General features: G+C 45.8%; 1 protein-coding gene across 1 annotated transcript in view; it reads left to right on the top strand.

The window, feature by feature from the left end:
• The first annotated feature begins 7,412 nt into the window (after window positions 1-7,412).
• SPMIP2 (sperm microtubule inner protein 2) overlaps window positions 7,413-18,047 on the top strand; it is a 71,495-nt gene continuing 60,860 nt past the window's right edge. Inside the window, exon 1 of the mRNA XM_065405523.1 lies at window positions 7,413-7,479. Within this exon, the coding sequence (XP_065261595.1) occupies window positions 7,413-7,479 (67 nt within the window). The remainder of the gene's footprint in view (window positions 7,480-18,047) is intronic.

The raw sequence follows: 18,047 nt of genomic DNA, 5'->3' as shown, positions 1-18,047 counted from the left end.
GGGGTCCTGACCCAAAAGGGAGTTGCAGGGGGGGGGGGTCACAAGACTATTTTAGGGGGGTCACGGTATTGCCACCCTTACTTTTGTGCTGTCTTCAGAGCTGGGTGACCAAAGAGTGACGGCTGTTGGCCAGGTGCCCAGCTCTGAAGGCATTCCCCCCTCCCACCTCCCCAGCAGCAGCACAGAAGTAAGGGTGGCAATACCATACCATGCCACCCTTACTTCTGCACAGCTGCCTTCAGAGCTGGGCGGCTGGAGAGTGGTGGCTGCTGACTGAGGGCCCAGTTTTGCAGGTAGCAGCATAGAAGTAAAGATGGCAATACCATACCATGCCACCCTTACTTCTGCGATGTGCTGGTGGCAGCTCTGCCTTTAGAGCTAGGCTCCCAGCCAGGGCCACCGCCAGCAGCGGTGCAGAAATAATGGTAGCAGTACCATACCCCCCCACAATAACCTTGTGACCCCCACCCCCAACTTCTTTGGGGTCAGGATCCCTACAATTAAAACACCATACAATTTCAGATTTACATAGCTGAAATCATGAAACTTACAATTTTAAAAATCCTATGACCATGAAATTGACCAAAATGGACCGTGAATTTGACAGGGCCCTAACTGTAGCGCTACAGTGGAACAGCTGCAGCACTGTAGCTGTGTCACTGTAGTGGGTATAGTGAATACATAGCCTTAGAAAGACTTAGAAACCACACCTCACAGGCCAGTCTCTTCCCCAGTCAGATTCTGTAGGCTGGTCTATGCTTAGGCCGGTGTACACTAGGAAAATAGGTTGGCGTATCTACATTGCTCAGGGGTATGAAAAATCGACACCTCTGAGCAATGCAGTTAAATCAACCTAACCCTCCCCCCCCCTGGTGTAGACAGTGCTAGGTCAATAGGAGAATTATCTTGTCAACCTCGCTATTGACTCTCAGGGAGGAGGAGTACCTACACCAATGGGGGAAGCTCTCCCGTTGGCATAGGTAGCATCTTCACTGAAGTGCTACAGTGGCGCTGCTGTAGCATTTTAAGTGTAGACAAGCCCTTAAAAGTTTTATTGGTGTAACTACGTCAGTTAAGGGTAGATTTTGCTGCCTTAGCTATACAGGTAAATGTCCCCGTTGAGACAGTTATTCTGATATAAAGGTGTCATATACCAATATATCTTATTTCAGTTCCCTACCCAGAATATAGCTAGGTCTACATGACAGACTTGTGCTAGCACAGTTTTGTCAGTCAGGGGTGTGATCCCCAACCAAAATAGTGTCAGGGGACCAGGTCATAGGTGGTCAGACCTAGTAGTAGGAGTGGAAGTCAGGCCTAGTGGTCGTAGTCCGAATGCCAGAGCCATGGGTCAAGACAGAGTCGGAGTCATAAATCAGAGCTGAAGGTCAGAACCGGATTACCAGGAGTCAGGGAAGGCAGGAGCAGGGCTGGTTCTGAGGCAGGAGCAAGGCTGGGAGAGGTTGGAAACAAGACTGAGTGAAGGGCAGGATCTGGGCTGCAGCTATGGAGGAACAAAGCAGGAGCAGGGATTGGCAAGAGATGAGCACAGGGAGGCAGAGAATCTGTGGGCATGTGCATTGAACAGCCAGTGAGCTACTGCTGGCTTCCTGAGCCAATCTGGCAGAAGGTCTGTCAGGCAACCTAGCTGGCTCCGTAGGGCATCAGAAGTACTGAGCAGGTGCAGCTGCAGGGCCTTACTCCTGACACATAGTCAGCACAAGTCCCCAATGCAGACGCAGCGATACTGGCAAAGCTGCGGTTCTGCAGTTATAGCTTATTTTATTCATGGGGGGTGGGTCTGCTATGCCAGTACAAAGCGCAGCTTTGCTAGTATAGCTAAGTCTGCACTAGGAGCATTTTGCCAGTATATTATACTGCTGTTCCCTCTAGCATAGGAATGGCTTTGCCTAACCAGAATAAGCTATGCCAGTATAGGCACCTTTATACCAGTATAAATGTGTCCACACTAGGGCGCCACTTTAACTATATCAGTATAGTTAATGCAGGAAAACTTTTAAGGTCTTGTATTGTCCTTTCAAATAGGCAGATTGGGATGGAGTGAGGACAATGCCAAAGTAATTTTCCATTTTTATGAACTATGAATTAGGAACTGAGATCCAGACCCTCTATCACAGCTAAGGCTCTCTGATAGTCCTCTGGCCCCTGAACTTCTTCACTACATTGGATCTTAGTGCAAGAGAGAATTTGGCCGTATGGTTTTCAGAAGTAGATCAGATTTGTCTAGTAAGCTCTTACTTAAAATACATTTTCATTGTTGATGGCACATATCACCTCTTGTCACCTGGAAAACAATGTGTTGTCAAGTGAACCATGACCATTTTTAGACCATCACTGGAGCATCAAGAACTCCTGAGTTCTAATCCTGACTCTGATAACAACTTGTTGTGTGATGTGTCCTTGGACAAGTAACCTAGTGCATGCCTCAGTTTCCTCATCTTTAAAAAGAGTATAATAAAACCTATTTCATACCTATTTCACAGGGATGTTGTGAGGATTCATGTTTGTAGAGCATTTTGAAGATGAAAAGCACAATATAAATATTTAGTATTAGTCTCAGTCTTGCAGGCAAGCTGTGCATATTCTTGGTTAAAATTGTTCTAATGGCATCCATCTGCATCTTGAATACAAGAAAGAAATTGTAAGACTGCCTGTCTATGATCAAGGCTTTTTCATGCAGCTCACCCTACTGTTTGGCATTTAGCCAATTGCAATAGCCTATTGAAGAGGGAAACAGCTCTGAAGGAAAGAATGTGCATGTTAAGCAGAAGACAGCTTTTGCAAAGGGTGAGAAAAATAAGACAAATATCACCAACTGCCAAAGTACTCACTGGTACACACAAGAATGAAGCAAGACAAAGGGAAGGAAAAAAAATTTAATAGGCCCCTGACACCTTCCTCCTCATATCCCCCACTAAAGAGAATATCAGCCCATGTGCACTGCAGGCTGCAATAAAGAATTCTTCTACCTCAGGACCAGGTCTGCTTTACATTAAGGTTGCTTCTTTATGGAAAAATAGGGGAGGGATTAGTTTGGAGCTACTTAAAGCAATCCAGAATGTGACCAAACTTTCATCATTACAGCAGTGATGTCAAAAGTTTGAGGGTCATCTAGGTAAGGCCAGATCACATTGAGAAGGCACCCAAGTGATCTGCTTTTCTACTAGCGTGACAATGACCTTTTTATTTAACTGGACTCATCTCACTATCAGATGCACTCTATATTTTGTTGCTGATCTACCAGGAGCTGACCCCCAAGTCTTCCTAAGAATTACAGGACACAGTGCAGAATCGCCAGAAATTTCTGTTGCCTGATACATATCCGATGTCAGAACTAGTCTCCTTACTTCCTCTCTCTAGTCATCTATGGATTCATTTCACTCAAGCTGTGCTGCAGCTGTACATTGCTGCAGAGCCGTAACAAACATATAGTGTTGCAGCCAATATGTCCTCCTCCACTTCCTACAAGGTTTCAATCCTAGAGAGGTCAACAGGTAGCCACCTTCCCCTGATGCTATTTTCCCTTTTATAAGGCTCGGTACCTTCTCTTAAGCCCAACTGGGCAGTAAGTACTGTAATCTTTCACAGGTGCAATGGGCCCCACTCCCTCTTAAAGGGGTTAGTCACCCTTTGACAAGCCAACAGAAGTTCTGGATTTGTAACAGACCTGGCTGAAACACTGGATTAATTTTTGGCAAAACTTTTAGCAAAAAAATTGTCCCTATTTTCTGCTGGATTTTTTTTTTTTTTTTTACCTGTCTCTCCTGCAATCACACTGTCCCTGCTGGTCTACTCTAGGAACTTACATCACCACCATATTCGGGAAGGAATTTCCCCCCAATTCAGAGTGGCACTGTGGCAGAGACCTGGGGGTTTTCACCTTCCTCTGCAGCATGGGGCATGGGTCACTTACCGGTTTAAACGAGTGTAAATGGTGAATTCTCTGTAACTTGAAGTCTTTAAACCATGATTTGAGGACTTCAGTAACTCAGCCAGAGGTTAGGAGTCTATTACAGGGGTGGGTGGGTGAGGTTCTGTGGCCTGCAATGTGCAGGAGGTCAGACTAGATGATCACAATGGTCTCTTCTGACCTTAAAGTCTATGAGTCTATGTCTTCACTGTAGATTTAACCTGGTCTGGGCACCTCAGTTAGCCTGGGGCAGAGCGGGGGTCAAGCACCCCTGGGGAAATCAGCAAGTCGGCGCCTCTGCAACACCCCCCAACTCCTTATGCCCAGTGGCCCCCCAGACCTGTTATGCTCAGCACCCCATCCCCACAAATGCACAGCATCCTGCACAATGTCACCTCTGCCCAGCACCCCCCTGCCCACAGCCCCACCACTATTGCCTAGCTCCCCACACAGAACCCCCACTCCCTAGTGCCCCAACACACAGAACTCCCCCACCCCCTCACATCCATCACCCCCACCCCCAGGTTCCCCAGAGACCCACTCCCCATTCTCTGCCTCCCAGCCGCACTCACTGGCCCTGCTGGGAGGTGACTGTGTCTGCTGGGCTGAGCTAGCAGCGCAGCCAAGGCTCTGGCCCCTTGGGAGTGGCGTGATTAGCCAGGCCAGGGCCTGCCCCGGCTGGGCTCCCTCAGAACCCACTTGCCTGGAGGGGCCCAGCCAAGCCTCCCACACTGTCCCCCACCCCCAACTGGCCAAGACTGGTCAGGCTTCTGCAGCAGTCCGAGGTGGCTCAGCTTCGGGGAGACAGGCAGGGCCCCACAGGTGGTGGGAAGCAGAGACTGCACGGAGCTGGAACTGCACTGGGGTCCGGCCAAGGGGCACTCCCAGAGTGTTGCCAATTTAGCTACTTTCTCACTAGATTTAGTGACTTTTTGGTTTCCCTAGCAAGAAAATAAGTGTCAAAGTGACCAGTGACAAACTAGTGACTTTCACTGCCAATTACAATGACACTCAGAGAAAGAAGTCACCAATATCTACAGTCACAAAATCATTCACAAGCAGCTCAGTAGTGTTATAAAATCCATTCCATGATCTTCTTACTTCACTCTTTTGCATACCAAGTCAATATATTATGTTTCAATTGAGCATGTCCTCGGAAGGAATCACATTAGTGGGCTGAGATCACTATAATCTGCAGGTGAGGAAAAGAAGTTTGTGGACGCTAATTAAATACTTTGCTAAAGCCAGGCACACTTTGGAGAGAGCAGCACATTAGCCCAGGCTTGTTTTTACCCAAATGTGTTCTTTCTCGCTGCTCTGTAGTAGGTAGCACACCCTGTGATGCGGGGAAGATGGCTAATGAAGCAGGCAGGGCGGGGAAGGCAGGTTTGCCAGTGAGGAGAGCCGCCTGGATGGAAGGTGGGGTGGGATGAGAGAGGGTCCATGTGTCCCAGTGAGGCAGGGGGCACCGTGCCTCTAGGGATGAAGCCCTTAATACAGGATCAAAGGTGGAGCTAGCTTGATTTCAGTTCCCCTTTACTCCTTCCCTGGACTTGGCCTGGGATTAGCTGGCCACCTATTTTTCAGAAATGGAACCCTGGACGCGGGAGGATTGGGAAGGGGTCCGGCTAGAAATCTACTTTCTTGGCTCCCTGCAGTGCTGAGCTCAGCTCTGTACACTACAGCCCGGTACGGCTGGAGTTGGTTAATTTCAGCTGATCCTCCTTTTCTTGCCAGCCTGGATTTGAGCCAACCGGTTAGTGAAAGGGAGAGCCCAGAGCCCAGGAGGAAGAGGGTATTCACCTGACCTGAGCTCGGCGCTGCAGGCAGCCAAGAAAGTATTCTTAGCGCATGAACTCACTAAATTAAACGACTTGCAGCAGATGGTAAGGTATGGAGCCAGCTCAAGATGACGACCTGTTATAGTTGTTGGCATTAATACAATTCTGATTTCAAAACCAGGAGGCAAATTTAGTGCATGAGACACAGGAGAGGGCATTCCAGCTGAGGCTTGTCACCCTGAGAAGGCAGCACCGTGCCTTGCTAGGCAGATAACACAAGTTACAGGCAGACATGTAAGAGTGGAGACAGTTGAGTTAGGTTTTAATAGCTATGGGTTCTCCCTATGCTCAGTGGCACCTGCAGCCATATGGACATGGTGTGTGCCATTGGCAGGGGCAGGGCTCCTGATGGGGGAGAAAGGGTAGTTTGCCCTGGGCCCATAGACCGAATGGTGTTTCAACCTGACATGCTGGGTCACAATGCCACTCACTGAAATTTGGCCTGGTGGCCTCTCTGCCTGGCCAAATCTTCAGTGGTGCCATGCTAAGTTAAAGTGAGAGTTGTTCACTTTCTGGAGGTGTCCCTACCTATTCTGACGTGTGGGAAGGCACTGGAGGACTATCAACACTCAAGTTAATTAGTCTGCATCAACAATGCAGAGTGGACAGGTTACCAGCCCAAGTGAAAGTGGCATCCGGGTTCTAGCCTGTCCACTTACTCTACTGGGCTATCTCCACTCAGCCCAGAATTCAGACACAGCCAAACTCGAGTTAGATGATGTTCTGTTGTGTGTTCCTGGGTTAAGGGCAACATCTGAGTAGGAGCCTGTGACAACTTTTTAGTGAAGAGGTCCCCTTAGAATTGCAATCAAATGCAATAGATACTGATGATAGAACAGGGGACTATTGTGTCTACTGATTAGGAGAAGAAAATGCATTGTCTATTAATGCTGTGTCCAAAAAATTACACCAACTGACAAAAAGTAAAATAAAATATATCCTGCTTTCACTAAATTACTGAAGTGCTATGCCTAGGTATAAGAACCAGAACAGAACAGAATAGGTTAGCAGGGTTGTTGGGTAGTTTGAAGTCTCCTCAGCTGAGAGGTGGGTGGATGTGGAAGTCATCAGAGGCCAGCTGTGTACCCTGGTTCCAGGGCTTTCCAGCTATTATCTTTCATGAGCACTAAATTCAATCAAAAATCAAAGAAGTTTAACAAAGGTAAAGATATAGAGAGACCTGCATAGCTCCATCCAGCTCGCTGCTATAGACTACAGTCCAGGGCTGTAGCACCAACAGCTCCCCTGGGGCAGGACCCCATTAACCCGAAAGCTGGGCGCTCACAGATGCGCTGGGGCCCACTCTGACCTTGCCTCTTGCAGAAGGTCCAGGGTGTTAGCCGCGGAAACATTCTCTCCCCCCCAAAGGGCGCCGGTGCTCTCCCTGCTCCAGAGTCCCAGGCTGCGCGCCTGGAGAACGCGCCCGGCCGCTGGACTGGGCGGCCGCTTGCACAAGGACAGTATGTCACAATGCAGCTGCCGCGAACGAGCAGCGACCCCAGCAACCGGCCCTCGCCGGCTGCTGCCTGCAGAGAGCCAACAGCTGCCGCTGCGCCCGGCGCTGGGCTGGGTCCGCCAAGGAATAACCGAGGCAAACCGCAGGCAGGCAGCCGGGCAAAGGCGAGGGGCTGCGACGCGTCATGCCCGCCAGTACCCCCAGACGCTCCCTAGGAGCAGCCGCTACGGGGAAGAGGATGATATTTACAGGTAATTAGTGCGTCTCCGCACCTGAGAGCCCGGAGCTAGTAGAACAGGACAGCTGCGAGCCAGAGCCAGAGAGGCAGCGAAATCTGTACAGTATAGCAAGCTGCTGCCTCGTAGCCAATACGACAGGGCTGCAATTAATATGATTATATTATTCACACCCTAAACAATTATGTTCTACTATATTATTGATCATAAGCAGGAGCAATATGGACAAAGAAAAATTAAGAATTGCAATTCACTGTAGATAATGTTTTCATCGCTTCTCGGCTCTCTGTGAGATGAGGGGTGAAAACATTATCTACTATTTTGTAATGGTGCTGCAGCTTTATTTTATCGAGTCTGTGTGTGTGTGTGGGGGGGGGTCTTGATATCTAGATTGAAACCCCTTTCTTCGTTGTTCTTTTTTATGATACTGTCTTTTTCCATCAAGTAAATGTCTCCATTGTTCAACCGTAAGGACTTATTTAATGTGTGCGTGTGAGAGAAACACACACAAAGCAGGAACGTGAAATCGACACTTCCTCAAGTTGGAAGCTTTTGTGCTCTGCTCAGCAGTGCTCATTCTTTATTGAAAAAGTGTGCCCTGAGCCTAGGTATTAAACAAAGAGACTATATCAGCGTCTGAGAAGAGCGCTACATCTGAGGGTCTGTATGAAAACCTCCTGCTGATAGCAAAGAGATTTCTCAACGTTGCAGTTTAATAGCAGTTACAAAGTTGGATACTTACTAGAAACACATTTGAATTTTAAATGTCTAGAAAACACAGTATAAAATGAAAAAGCACAGGAATTAAACTGAGGGACTGAGAGCAAATGTGTGTGTATTTAGTTTTGAAATTTCAATTAATCCTGGGACCCTAACTTTATAATCAGAGAAATAATACCTATCTGAAATTTGAATTATACACAATTATTTGATAGCTTGATTTCAGAGTACTCCTATACTATTAAACAATTAATTGTAAAAATCACTTAAACTTTCACTTTCATCCTTATACTCCAAAGAACTGGAAACAAACTATGAACTGTAGAAAGTATTTCAGACATGGTACACATTATTGAGAGTTATATTGAACACATTAGGCTGTGCTCTGCATATTACATAAAGTAGTATAGTTCTGCCACTAGGGTACAGTCCCAATAAGAAAATATGAATAAAATACATTTGTCTTCATTCCAAATCTGTGTCTCATTCACAGGTATTAATTTAACAGTTCAGCACATCTAGATCTGTACAGGGGCAGCTGGCTGGGTCCCTATTTTATTTGGTGCACATGGACACATTCCATTAGGGGGCCCAAAGCAGTAGCAGAACTGCATTGAACAGCCCAGCAGAGCACTTTCAAAAGTGCCCTTAATATATACTTGCACATGTGTAGCTGGAGTTTTGACCTAGAGAAGTCACTGTGGGTCTTATTTGTCTCCTTCTCTAAAGTACCCTGTGGAAGTGGACAAGTTCTGCAAGAAACTTCACCAGTTTTACCATGTACTTCCCTCTAAAGTGTCCCTATGGAGATAAGGATGCACTCACAGACACACAGAGCGGTGAGGAGCTGGTTGGCTCTCTACACCCACAAGTCTCAGGAGATGGGGCCATTTAATCGGTCTACACTAGTGCTCCCACCATTGTTACCACTGAAACTGAGGGCCTTTCAGCAGCTCAGCAGAGTACCCTCTCTTCCTGGCAGCCCTTTATGTGGTCCCTGTCACTGACTGCTCTTAAAATTGCCCGTCACCAGTAGTCTGACACTGCAGAAGGGCACTACAAAAGTGCATGCGGATAGAGCAGCACTGTTATCTTATGCAGGACAGTGGCACAGGAACAGCCATCACTGATCCCCGACTCATGGAGTTCAAACACTATGGTGTACACATGGAGAGGCTTCCCTGGGGCTAATACCAGTTTAATTAAATTGATTTGAAAACTGATTTTGGTTTAACAGGTGCAAGTTTATTGTGCAGACAAGGCTGCAAACTGACAATCCCTATATTTCTCTTGGGGTCAGGTGTTCTCAGATGACCCTTCAATCTGGAAATGCCTCTGTCACATTAGAACAGAACTAGAATTTATTGATCACCTAGACAAGCTGCAATGCCAAATATCCACTCAGGAGTTTTCTATAGGTCAAGTCAGTGGCAGAGTTGAGATTAACATTGAGTTCCCTGCTCCCAAATCCAGTGCTCATATTAGTAGACCATGCCTCGCTCAAGGAAACTGTAACTCCAAAATGCATATTGTTACTCCTGGGGAGATTCTGCGCCACTGCGCATGTGCAGAATTCATATCCCCTGCAGAAAAATGACTGACAGGGAAGCAAAGGGAAGCTGCAAGAGCAGTCACGCACCACTTCCTTGCTGCGCAGGTACATAGTTTCAGGCACCTGGAGCAGCCGGTGGAGAGGTAAATCATCGCAGAGCTGGGGACACCCCAGCCAGTGGTTCCTACCCTGAGCTAGGATCAGCTGCTAGTCCCGGCTGGACTAGAGGCAGGAGAGGATGGGACTTCCTCTTCACCTGCAAGGAGTAGCTGGGACTGCATCAGACCCACCCCCAGAAACCTCCCCCAGCTGCAGGAAGCTCAGCATCCTCCCCTGCTTCCTGCCCCCATCGCTCCTCAGCTGCAGGGGAAGGGGTCACTGTATGGGGAGCTGCTCCCCCATCCACCCAACCCCCATGCATCTGGACCTCCCATACCCAGACACCCCCGCCAAGCCTCACCCCATACACCCAGAACCCCCTTGCCTTCCATACCGAAACCCCACCCCATTGAACCTCAACCCCTGCATCTGGAGCCTCCAGCACCTAGACCCCTGCACTCCCCACTGAACTCCCTACACTCAACCCCCACCCTGATGAGCCCCACCTCCCTGCACCACCCTGAGCCCCCACATCCAGTCCCCCATGCAACTGACCCCCAATTAGTTGCACCCAGACCCCCACCCCACCAAGCCCCACTCCCCCAGCACCAAGATTCCCCTGCTGAGACTCCCACACCCCTCCACTGAACCCCAACGACTTTCACCTGGAAGCCCCTGCAGAGTCCCATTGCCTCTGCACCTAGAACACCCCCTCCCCAATGAGCCTCTGTGCATCCAGACCCCCCACTGACCTGTCTGCACCCAGATTGTCCCACATAGACTCCTCTCACCCCACACCTGGATGCCCACACACTTTGCCCCTCCACACTTGGATCCTGCCTGCCCCACACCTGGTGCACCTTGTGCAGAGGGGCAGTGCCCCACAGTGTTTCTGGGGCAGGCCCAGGCCTTGTGGTATGTCAGGGTCGGGTGCAGCCTCACCACTGTGTCCATATCCCAGGGGTGGAGAGGCTGCAGGGTGGTCTCCCACCTTCATGCAGCCAGTGGCCTGTGCTCCCCACTGCCATGCTGGAGCCTCTGCATTTATTTATTGCCAAATAAAACTTGCAGAATTTTAAAATATTGTGTGCAGAATTTTTAATATTTTCATGCAGAATTTTTACTTTTTTTGGCACAGAATGCCCCCAGGAGTAAATAATATTGTAACAACAACAAATGAGCTTTACATTATACATGTATAGACTTAATAAACTCAGCATTTTTCACAAACATTACACATTTTCATCCATATACACTTTCCCTCTCATTATCCCCTCTGTGGAAGGTTTAGGCCTTTGGATCTGCATAGCGCCAGATCTACTAGCTGTTCCCTTGCACTTGCCTCACCATGCCACTGAAATCCTCCTCGATATATTGTTCCCCTGTGTGCTATGCTCCTTTGTCCAACATACACCCTAAAATTGTGGGTGTTTAGAGTCTCCTGTGGCTGCAGAGGACAGATGAGGCAGCATATAGCCTTAGAGATGTTGTTTCATTCTATCTGCAAACTCAGCACTGCATGGGTTTGCATTCACAATTGTATTTTTTCAACTTTTAAGGGATAGAAGGAATTTTTGAAAAAGATAACATCTATTCCATTGAAATTGATGGGGCCACTAGAGAATGCTCATCTGACATGCCATGGTGAGGGCTTATCTACACTGGCATTTTCCAAAAATCTCCCAATGTAATACTACCACCAGTAGTAGCAATACTGGGACCATTAGCATAACACTAGTGATAGGCTGGCCATTGGCCATTTAATCTGTCTACACTAGTGATCCCACTAGGGTAACCAGACAGCAAGTGTGAAAAATCGGGACGGGGGTGGGGAGTAATAGGAGCCTATATAAGAAAGAGACCCAAAAATCAGGACATCTGGTCACCCTAGCTCCCACCATTGTTACCACTGAGACTGAAATACAACAATGGGAGATTTTTAGAAAAGTGCCAGTGTGGATAAAGCCTAACTGGCTCAATCCAGCCCCTGTGCTACAGATTGTATTGGGATTTTTAATACCCTGTAAATGCTTGATCCTTTGTTATTGAAATCAGTAGAAAGATTCTCACTGAGAGCAATGGGTGCTGGATCAGGCCCTAACGCACTCTCCTATGAGTAAATATTTTTCTGTGGAAAGCACTCTTGTTGAGAATCTAATCTTGGAAAGTGATCTTGACTCTTCATCCTGGCCACCTTTAATTCAATAAAGTTGCAACATCTTTGTTTCATGCAGGCAGTATCACTGTACTATTGTAAATGTCTGATCACTGTCAGGCAATTTCAACACAAGAGTAATAGTCAAGGTTATTTTTAAAGAGTCAAAGGCAACTTAATCACAGCCTTAGTTCAACTAAAAATGCAGTGTTTGCTTTTAGTGACAGAGCAATGAAGTGCAAGTAAAGCAAGCAATACATTTCACAACATAACTTGCTGGCTGCTATGGCTGGTAACTATGTTATACAGGTTTACAACCTACTGTATCAGTTCAAGGTTAGCATAATTTTCATACACATTCTGAAACTCTCAGTATAAAAAGAATTAACCTCTATATTTTAGTTTTCTAGTATGGTATTCACAAGGAGGACTTATGCTCTGCAACACTGAGCGTCAATGTGCCTAACTGTTAGGCACCCTGCCACCTAGTGGAATTCAGTCCTGAGCTAGGTGAGGCACCTATCTCCACTCATGATTCACAGCCATGAACCCTCTCCTGTATGTAAATAATTAAATATTCATTGGAGCAAGGGGACTAAAACCTGGCTGTCATGTCCCAGCTGAGTGTTCTACACTGGGTTATAGTGTCATTCTAATGTTCTCTCTGGCTCAATTACTATTTAATTATTTATACTAAGTGGAACAGCTTCATGAGGAGAGCTTAAGGGAGACCTGTCCCACAATACCTTATAGCCCAGTGGGTTAGGGCACTCCTCTGGGAGGTGGGAGTCTTCAATTAAAATATCTGTTCCACAGCAGACAGAGGAGGGAATTGAACTTAGGGGACTTGCCCAGAATGTGGGAGGCCCAACTACTGGAATAAAGGCTGTAAGAGGGGGGAATGCACCACCCCCTCCTCCTCTCTGGCTGTTTTGTGAGGGTTTAGACATGTTCTAAGCACTTCTACTGATTGGGCCCCACAGGCAATGTAGAAAGGTGAACTAATCCCGGGTCTTATGTGTGAGTTAGGAGCCGAGCTGCTGGTCAGTGTCAGGACTTCGGGAGCTATTAGAATTCTTTGTCCACAAGCATGTGGACAAGGGTGATCCAGTAGACATAGTATACTTGGACATTCAGAAAGCCTCTGACAAGGTTCCACATCAGTGGCTCCTAGGCAAACTAAGCAGTCGTGGGATAAGTGGGAAGGTCCTTTCATGGATTAGTAACTGGTTAAAGGACAGGAAACTAAGGGTAGGAATAAATGGTCGGGTTTCACAATAGAAAGTGGTAAATAGCAGGGACTGCCGAGGAGCTGTACTGGGACCAGTGCTTTTCAACATACACCTCTACCACGATATAATGCGACCCGATATAACACAGGTTCACACATAGCGCGGTAACCCCGGGGCTCCGGCAGTGGGGCTCGGGAGGTGCTTTAAAGGGCCCAGGGCTCCGGCTGCTGCGGGGAGCCCCTGGCCCTTTAAATCACCGCTGGAGCCCTGCCGTTGCTATCCCGGGGCTGCAGCAGCGGGGCTCAGCCGGCGATTTAAAGGGCCCCGGGCTCCCCGCAGTGGCCAGAGCCCGGAGCTCTTTAAATCACCGCTAGAGCCCTGCCGCCGCTACCCCGATATAACGGGGTTTCACCTATAACACGGTAGGGATTTTTGGCTCCCGAGGACCACGTTATATCGGGGTAGAGGTGTATTCCTAAATGATCTGGAAAAGGGGGTAAATAGTGAGGAGGCAAAGTTTGCAGATGATAGAAAATTACTCAAGACAGTTAAGTCCAAAGATTACTGTGAAGAGTTACAAAGGGATCTCACAAAACTGGGTGACTGGGCAACAAAATGGCAGATGAAATTCAATGTTGATAAATGCAAAGTAATGCACATTGGAAAACATAATTCCAATTAAAGAGACAAGGTGGGTGAGGTAATATCTTTCTAGGAAACTAAGTCACAGTGTCACAGTTAAATACAAAGTGGAACAGATTGTTTAGCATAAGTAGTTAACACATATTTCAAGAGATCATTGAATCTGTTCCACCTTGTATTTAGCTGTAACACTCTGAGTTAGTTTCGCAGACCTGAAGAAGAGCTCTTTGTAAGCTCAAAAGCTTGTCTCTCTCACCAACAGAAGTTGGTCCAATAAAATATATGACCTCATCGACCTTGTCTCTCTAATATCCTGGGACCAACAAGCCTACACTGCACATAATCCCAATTATATATACACAAAACTGATGGGTTCTAAATTAGCTCTTATCCGCAAGAAAAATCTTGGAGTTATTGTGGAGAGGTCTCTGAAAACATCTGCTCAATATGCGTCGGCAGTCAAAAAAGCTGACAGGATGTTATGAGCCATTAAGAAAAGGAAAGATAATAAAAAAGGAAGAATTCTTCCATTGACTTAGGTATCACCTCCTAGGGAGGTGGATTAACTACAGTGACAGGAGAGCTCCTCCAATCACTGTAGTGAGTTTCTACCCTGAAACGCTACAGCGACACAGCTGCACTGCTGCAGCTGTGCTGCTATAGCATTTTAAGTGTAGACGTAGCCTAAGTGTTGGACTTAGATGCCTAAAATGGCAGCTAGGTTCCTAAATCTCCCTTGTTAATCCCACCCCTAATGTTCTAGCTCAACTTTTGATTGCTGTTCAGTTTCCAATGGTTTAAAGCTTATATGATAATCCTCAACAATAATTCACCTTAAAATAGTAAGACAGTAAATTTATTTCTGCAATACCGCCTGTAAATTTGTTCCTCCCAGTTTTAATAAAGTCTCCTGCCACTATGTTGGCATACTCCCATACCTCCAAAGCTATGTTGTGGGAATTCTAATGTGTTGTTAATTGTTAGGTCTCCTGACATGATTGACGATCCTAAGGTCAAAGGTAGCCATCATATGGTCTCAGAACTTGTCTTGTCAGGAAGCTAAAGAAAATAAACCAGAACAATTGTATGATAAAGCTGACCTAACATGACTCCTTTGCTATATCGCTTCAGCCTCTGTTGTGCAGAGCACTGACTGACTGTTGGCAGGTGGATCAAAAATAAAGTTAGCTTCTGTTTCTCCACTTCTCTTGCTTTGCTCCAGCCTCAGGCTCAGATGGTTCTCTGAGAGTCAGATTTAGAAAAAAAGCACAAGCAAATAAAAACAGTTAAATGTCATTGTAGTGCAGCTCCAGGCACAAAGTAGCTTTGAGAGCATCCCAAAATCCTTGCAAAGGTTAGATTAGGAAGTAAAGCTATAATACTTACCAGTACATTGTCAGGAAATTTAGATTCCACCCCCTACATTCATTATGGGGGACTGGATAGCTGTAAATTACAGGTTTGAGTCCAGTGTGGGGAGACTGGCATTATTGATGCCTGTGTTGTACCTAGAGGAGTTGTATTTACATATTTGTCAGTCTGCTGCCTTTCTAAAGGAGATTTTTTTTGAAGTGGACAAGTGTATGCATAAGTTTGTGATAAATTTGCTTTTAGCTTTTGAGAAACCCTTGCAGAGATAAAATGTGATTACCAAACTCAACTAAGCTACACATCCACATTTTGGAGTCATATCTGATTACAGTACAATTTCAAACAGAAATTAACTTTTCAGTATTTCTCAGTTTACAGTATCACCAATTAATGTTCATAAAGTGATGCAGCTCTGAGGACTGGCTTATCAATTTTAGGAAAGAATAAGCAGTCGGCAGTTTATCATTGGTTTTCTACAGCTGGCCACAGGGCCCAAACTTCTGAGGTGTTAAGCACCTCCTGCAAAGTGCCAAGTATCCTCAACTCTTACTGAAGTCCACAAGTGTTGCTGTGCACACTAAACATTTGTCTACCCTTGAAAGTGTTTCTGATAAGGTAGGGTATCAATTTAAAGTGCAACAGCTATTCCTGAGTAACTCCATGTGTGAACTGAAATAAGTGTGTCCAGATATGGAGTGAATCAGGAACAAATCCATGCGTAAACAAGCCCTTAAGCAACTCGCAGGATTTGATCTATACCATATATCAGGCCAGGCTAAAGACAGTCACCATCCAACTGGGATGATGACTTTGGCCCTCATCCTGCAAAGACTTATGCACATGCTTAACTTCATGTACTGTGAGTAGTCCCATTGCTAGCTTCAAATGATAAAGTTGTAGTCATTTTGGAGTTATTGTTCTGCTGCTAGATTGAACTTTGTTGGGAAGAGCAATGTAATTCTCCTACAGGGCACAATGCATTTAAATGATTGTGGTGTATTTAGCTATGAAGCTGTTCACTGCATTTTTAAGCACAGTTTGAGGATTTATTTACGGTAATTATTTATTTAGATTTAAATACAACAATGCTTATACAAATCTCTAGGCACCGTGATTAATAGTGATAACAAAACATTATAACAATAATTATTATAACAAAACAACAACAACAAAAAGAAAAACAAATCCCCAGCAGCATTAAAGTAATTATTCAAAAAGGAGCTCTGCCAGTCTCTACAAAAATCCCACCCTTTCCTGCCCCTTCATCCTTCTGGGAACATACCCTCAGCCCTCTCCAAAAACCTAATCAAACAGAAGTGTTCTGCAGCATTCTCAGGAGGTGGCCATATTCCAGCTATTTTGGATCCAGGTAGAGACCATGTTCCAGAGACTTTGAGCTGTCACACAGAACACCCTGCTATGGGCTGCCTCTCTTCTACAACAAGGGGGAACCTATTCAAATGTCTCTAATGACTGCAGCTGGGACAGTATGGCACAATTCCTCAAGATTCAAGATGGAGGGTCTTACAGAGTGACACACATTCCACCTGCTTTCTTACTCATGGAGAGTTTATAATTGTTCCTTCCTTGTTTGTTGTTTTCTTTACTCTAAAAGGAAAGATTGAACATACAACTTTGCTCTTTGTGAATAGAAGACATTCTTTACAAGGAGTTAATCACACACTAGCAAGCATTAGGAGACCAGCGATGTACAATGTGTACCAACTATATTTCTACAGATTATTTAAAGACACTGATTTCTTTTAAAGTAAATCTGGATAGCAGATCAACATGTGTGATTAGTGAAGATTATTTTGTGTAGTTGAAATGTACAATGAGGTAATAATGTAATTGGCAGAGCTGAGAAATGCCAAAATAAAAAATAAAAACTTAACACAACACTGATGCTCCAAGCCAGAGGTGTCAATGTCTACTTTATGGTGCTCTCATGGCTAAAGTGATGGGAAGAAGGGAATTAACTCTCTTATATCCAACCAGATGGTAATAATGTATTCCTTTCTGAGTAGGTGATTATTGCCTAGTATTCACAGGCATAGCAAAATCAATGTTGGAATGATTCACTTGGTATGAGAAAGTCTCTCCAGTTTTACTTTATTTTTCTAGCATCTCTATCTTTACCCCTTTCTATTACACTGGAAGGTTTTAAATTAGCATTTGCCCTAGTCCATTACATTAGGAATAATCATCCCTAAACCTGAAAGGAATAAGACTCAGTTGACACCTCGCTGGTTAGAGTGTTCCCACTGTGTCTCCCAACATGGTGGTTTCTTCAGCATATGAGTCCCAGGAGCCTACTAGATCTGACAGGGATCTGACATTTGGAAATGTATCCCTTATGTGAGGAAGTAGTAGTTAGGGTTTGTCTACACTTGAAAGTTCATTCACATTAAGGTAGGGGTTGAATTTAAGGCAGAATAGCTATTCCTGAAAAGTTCCAATTGTGCCTACACTTAAAAGTTTAGCCAATATAGCCGTGTGAGTTAGGGGTGTGATTCCCCCTCCTCCATGGTGACCAACATAGCTATGCTGACAAGAGCCCTAGTGTAGATGAACATAAGAACGGCCATACTGGGTCAGACCAATGGTCCATCTAGCTCAGTATCCTGTCTTATGACAGTGGCCAATGCCAGGTACTTCAGAGGGAATGAAGAGAACAGCCAATCATCAAATGATCCATCTCCTGTTGCCTGTTCTCAGCTTATGGCAAACAGGCACTAGGGACACTTAAGAGCCTGGTTTTGCATCCCTACCCATCCTGGCTAATAGCTATTGATGGACCTATCCTCCATGA

The sequence above is a fragment of the Emys orbicularis genome, chromosome 5 (assembly GCF_028017835.1).
Source record: "Emys orbicularis isolate rEmyOrb1 chromosome 5, rEmyOrb1.hap1, whole genome shotgun sequence".
NCBI classification, from domain to species: Eukaryota; Metazoa; Chordata; order Testudines; family Emydidae; genus Emys; species Emys orbicularis.
This window is presented reverse-complemented; position numbering and strand designations above follow the sequence as displayed.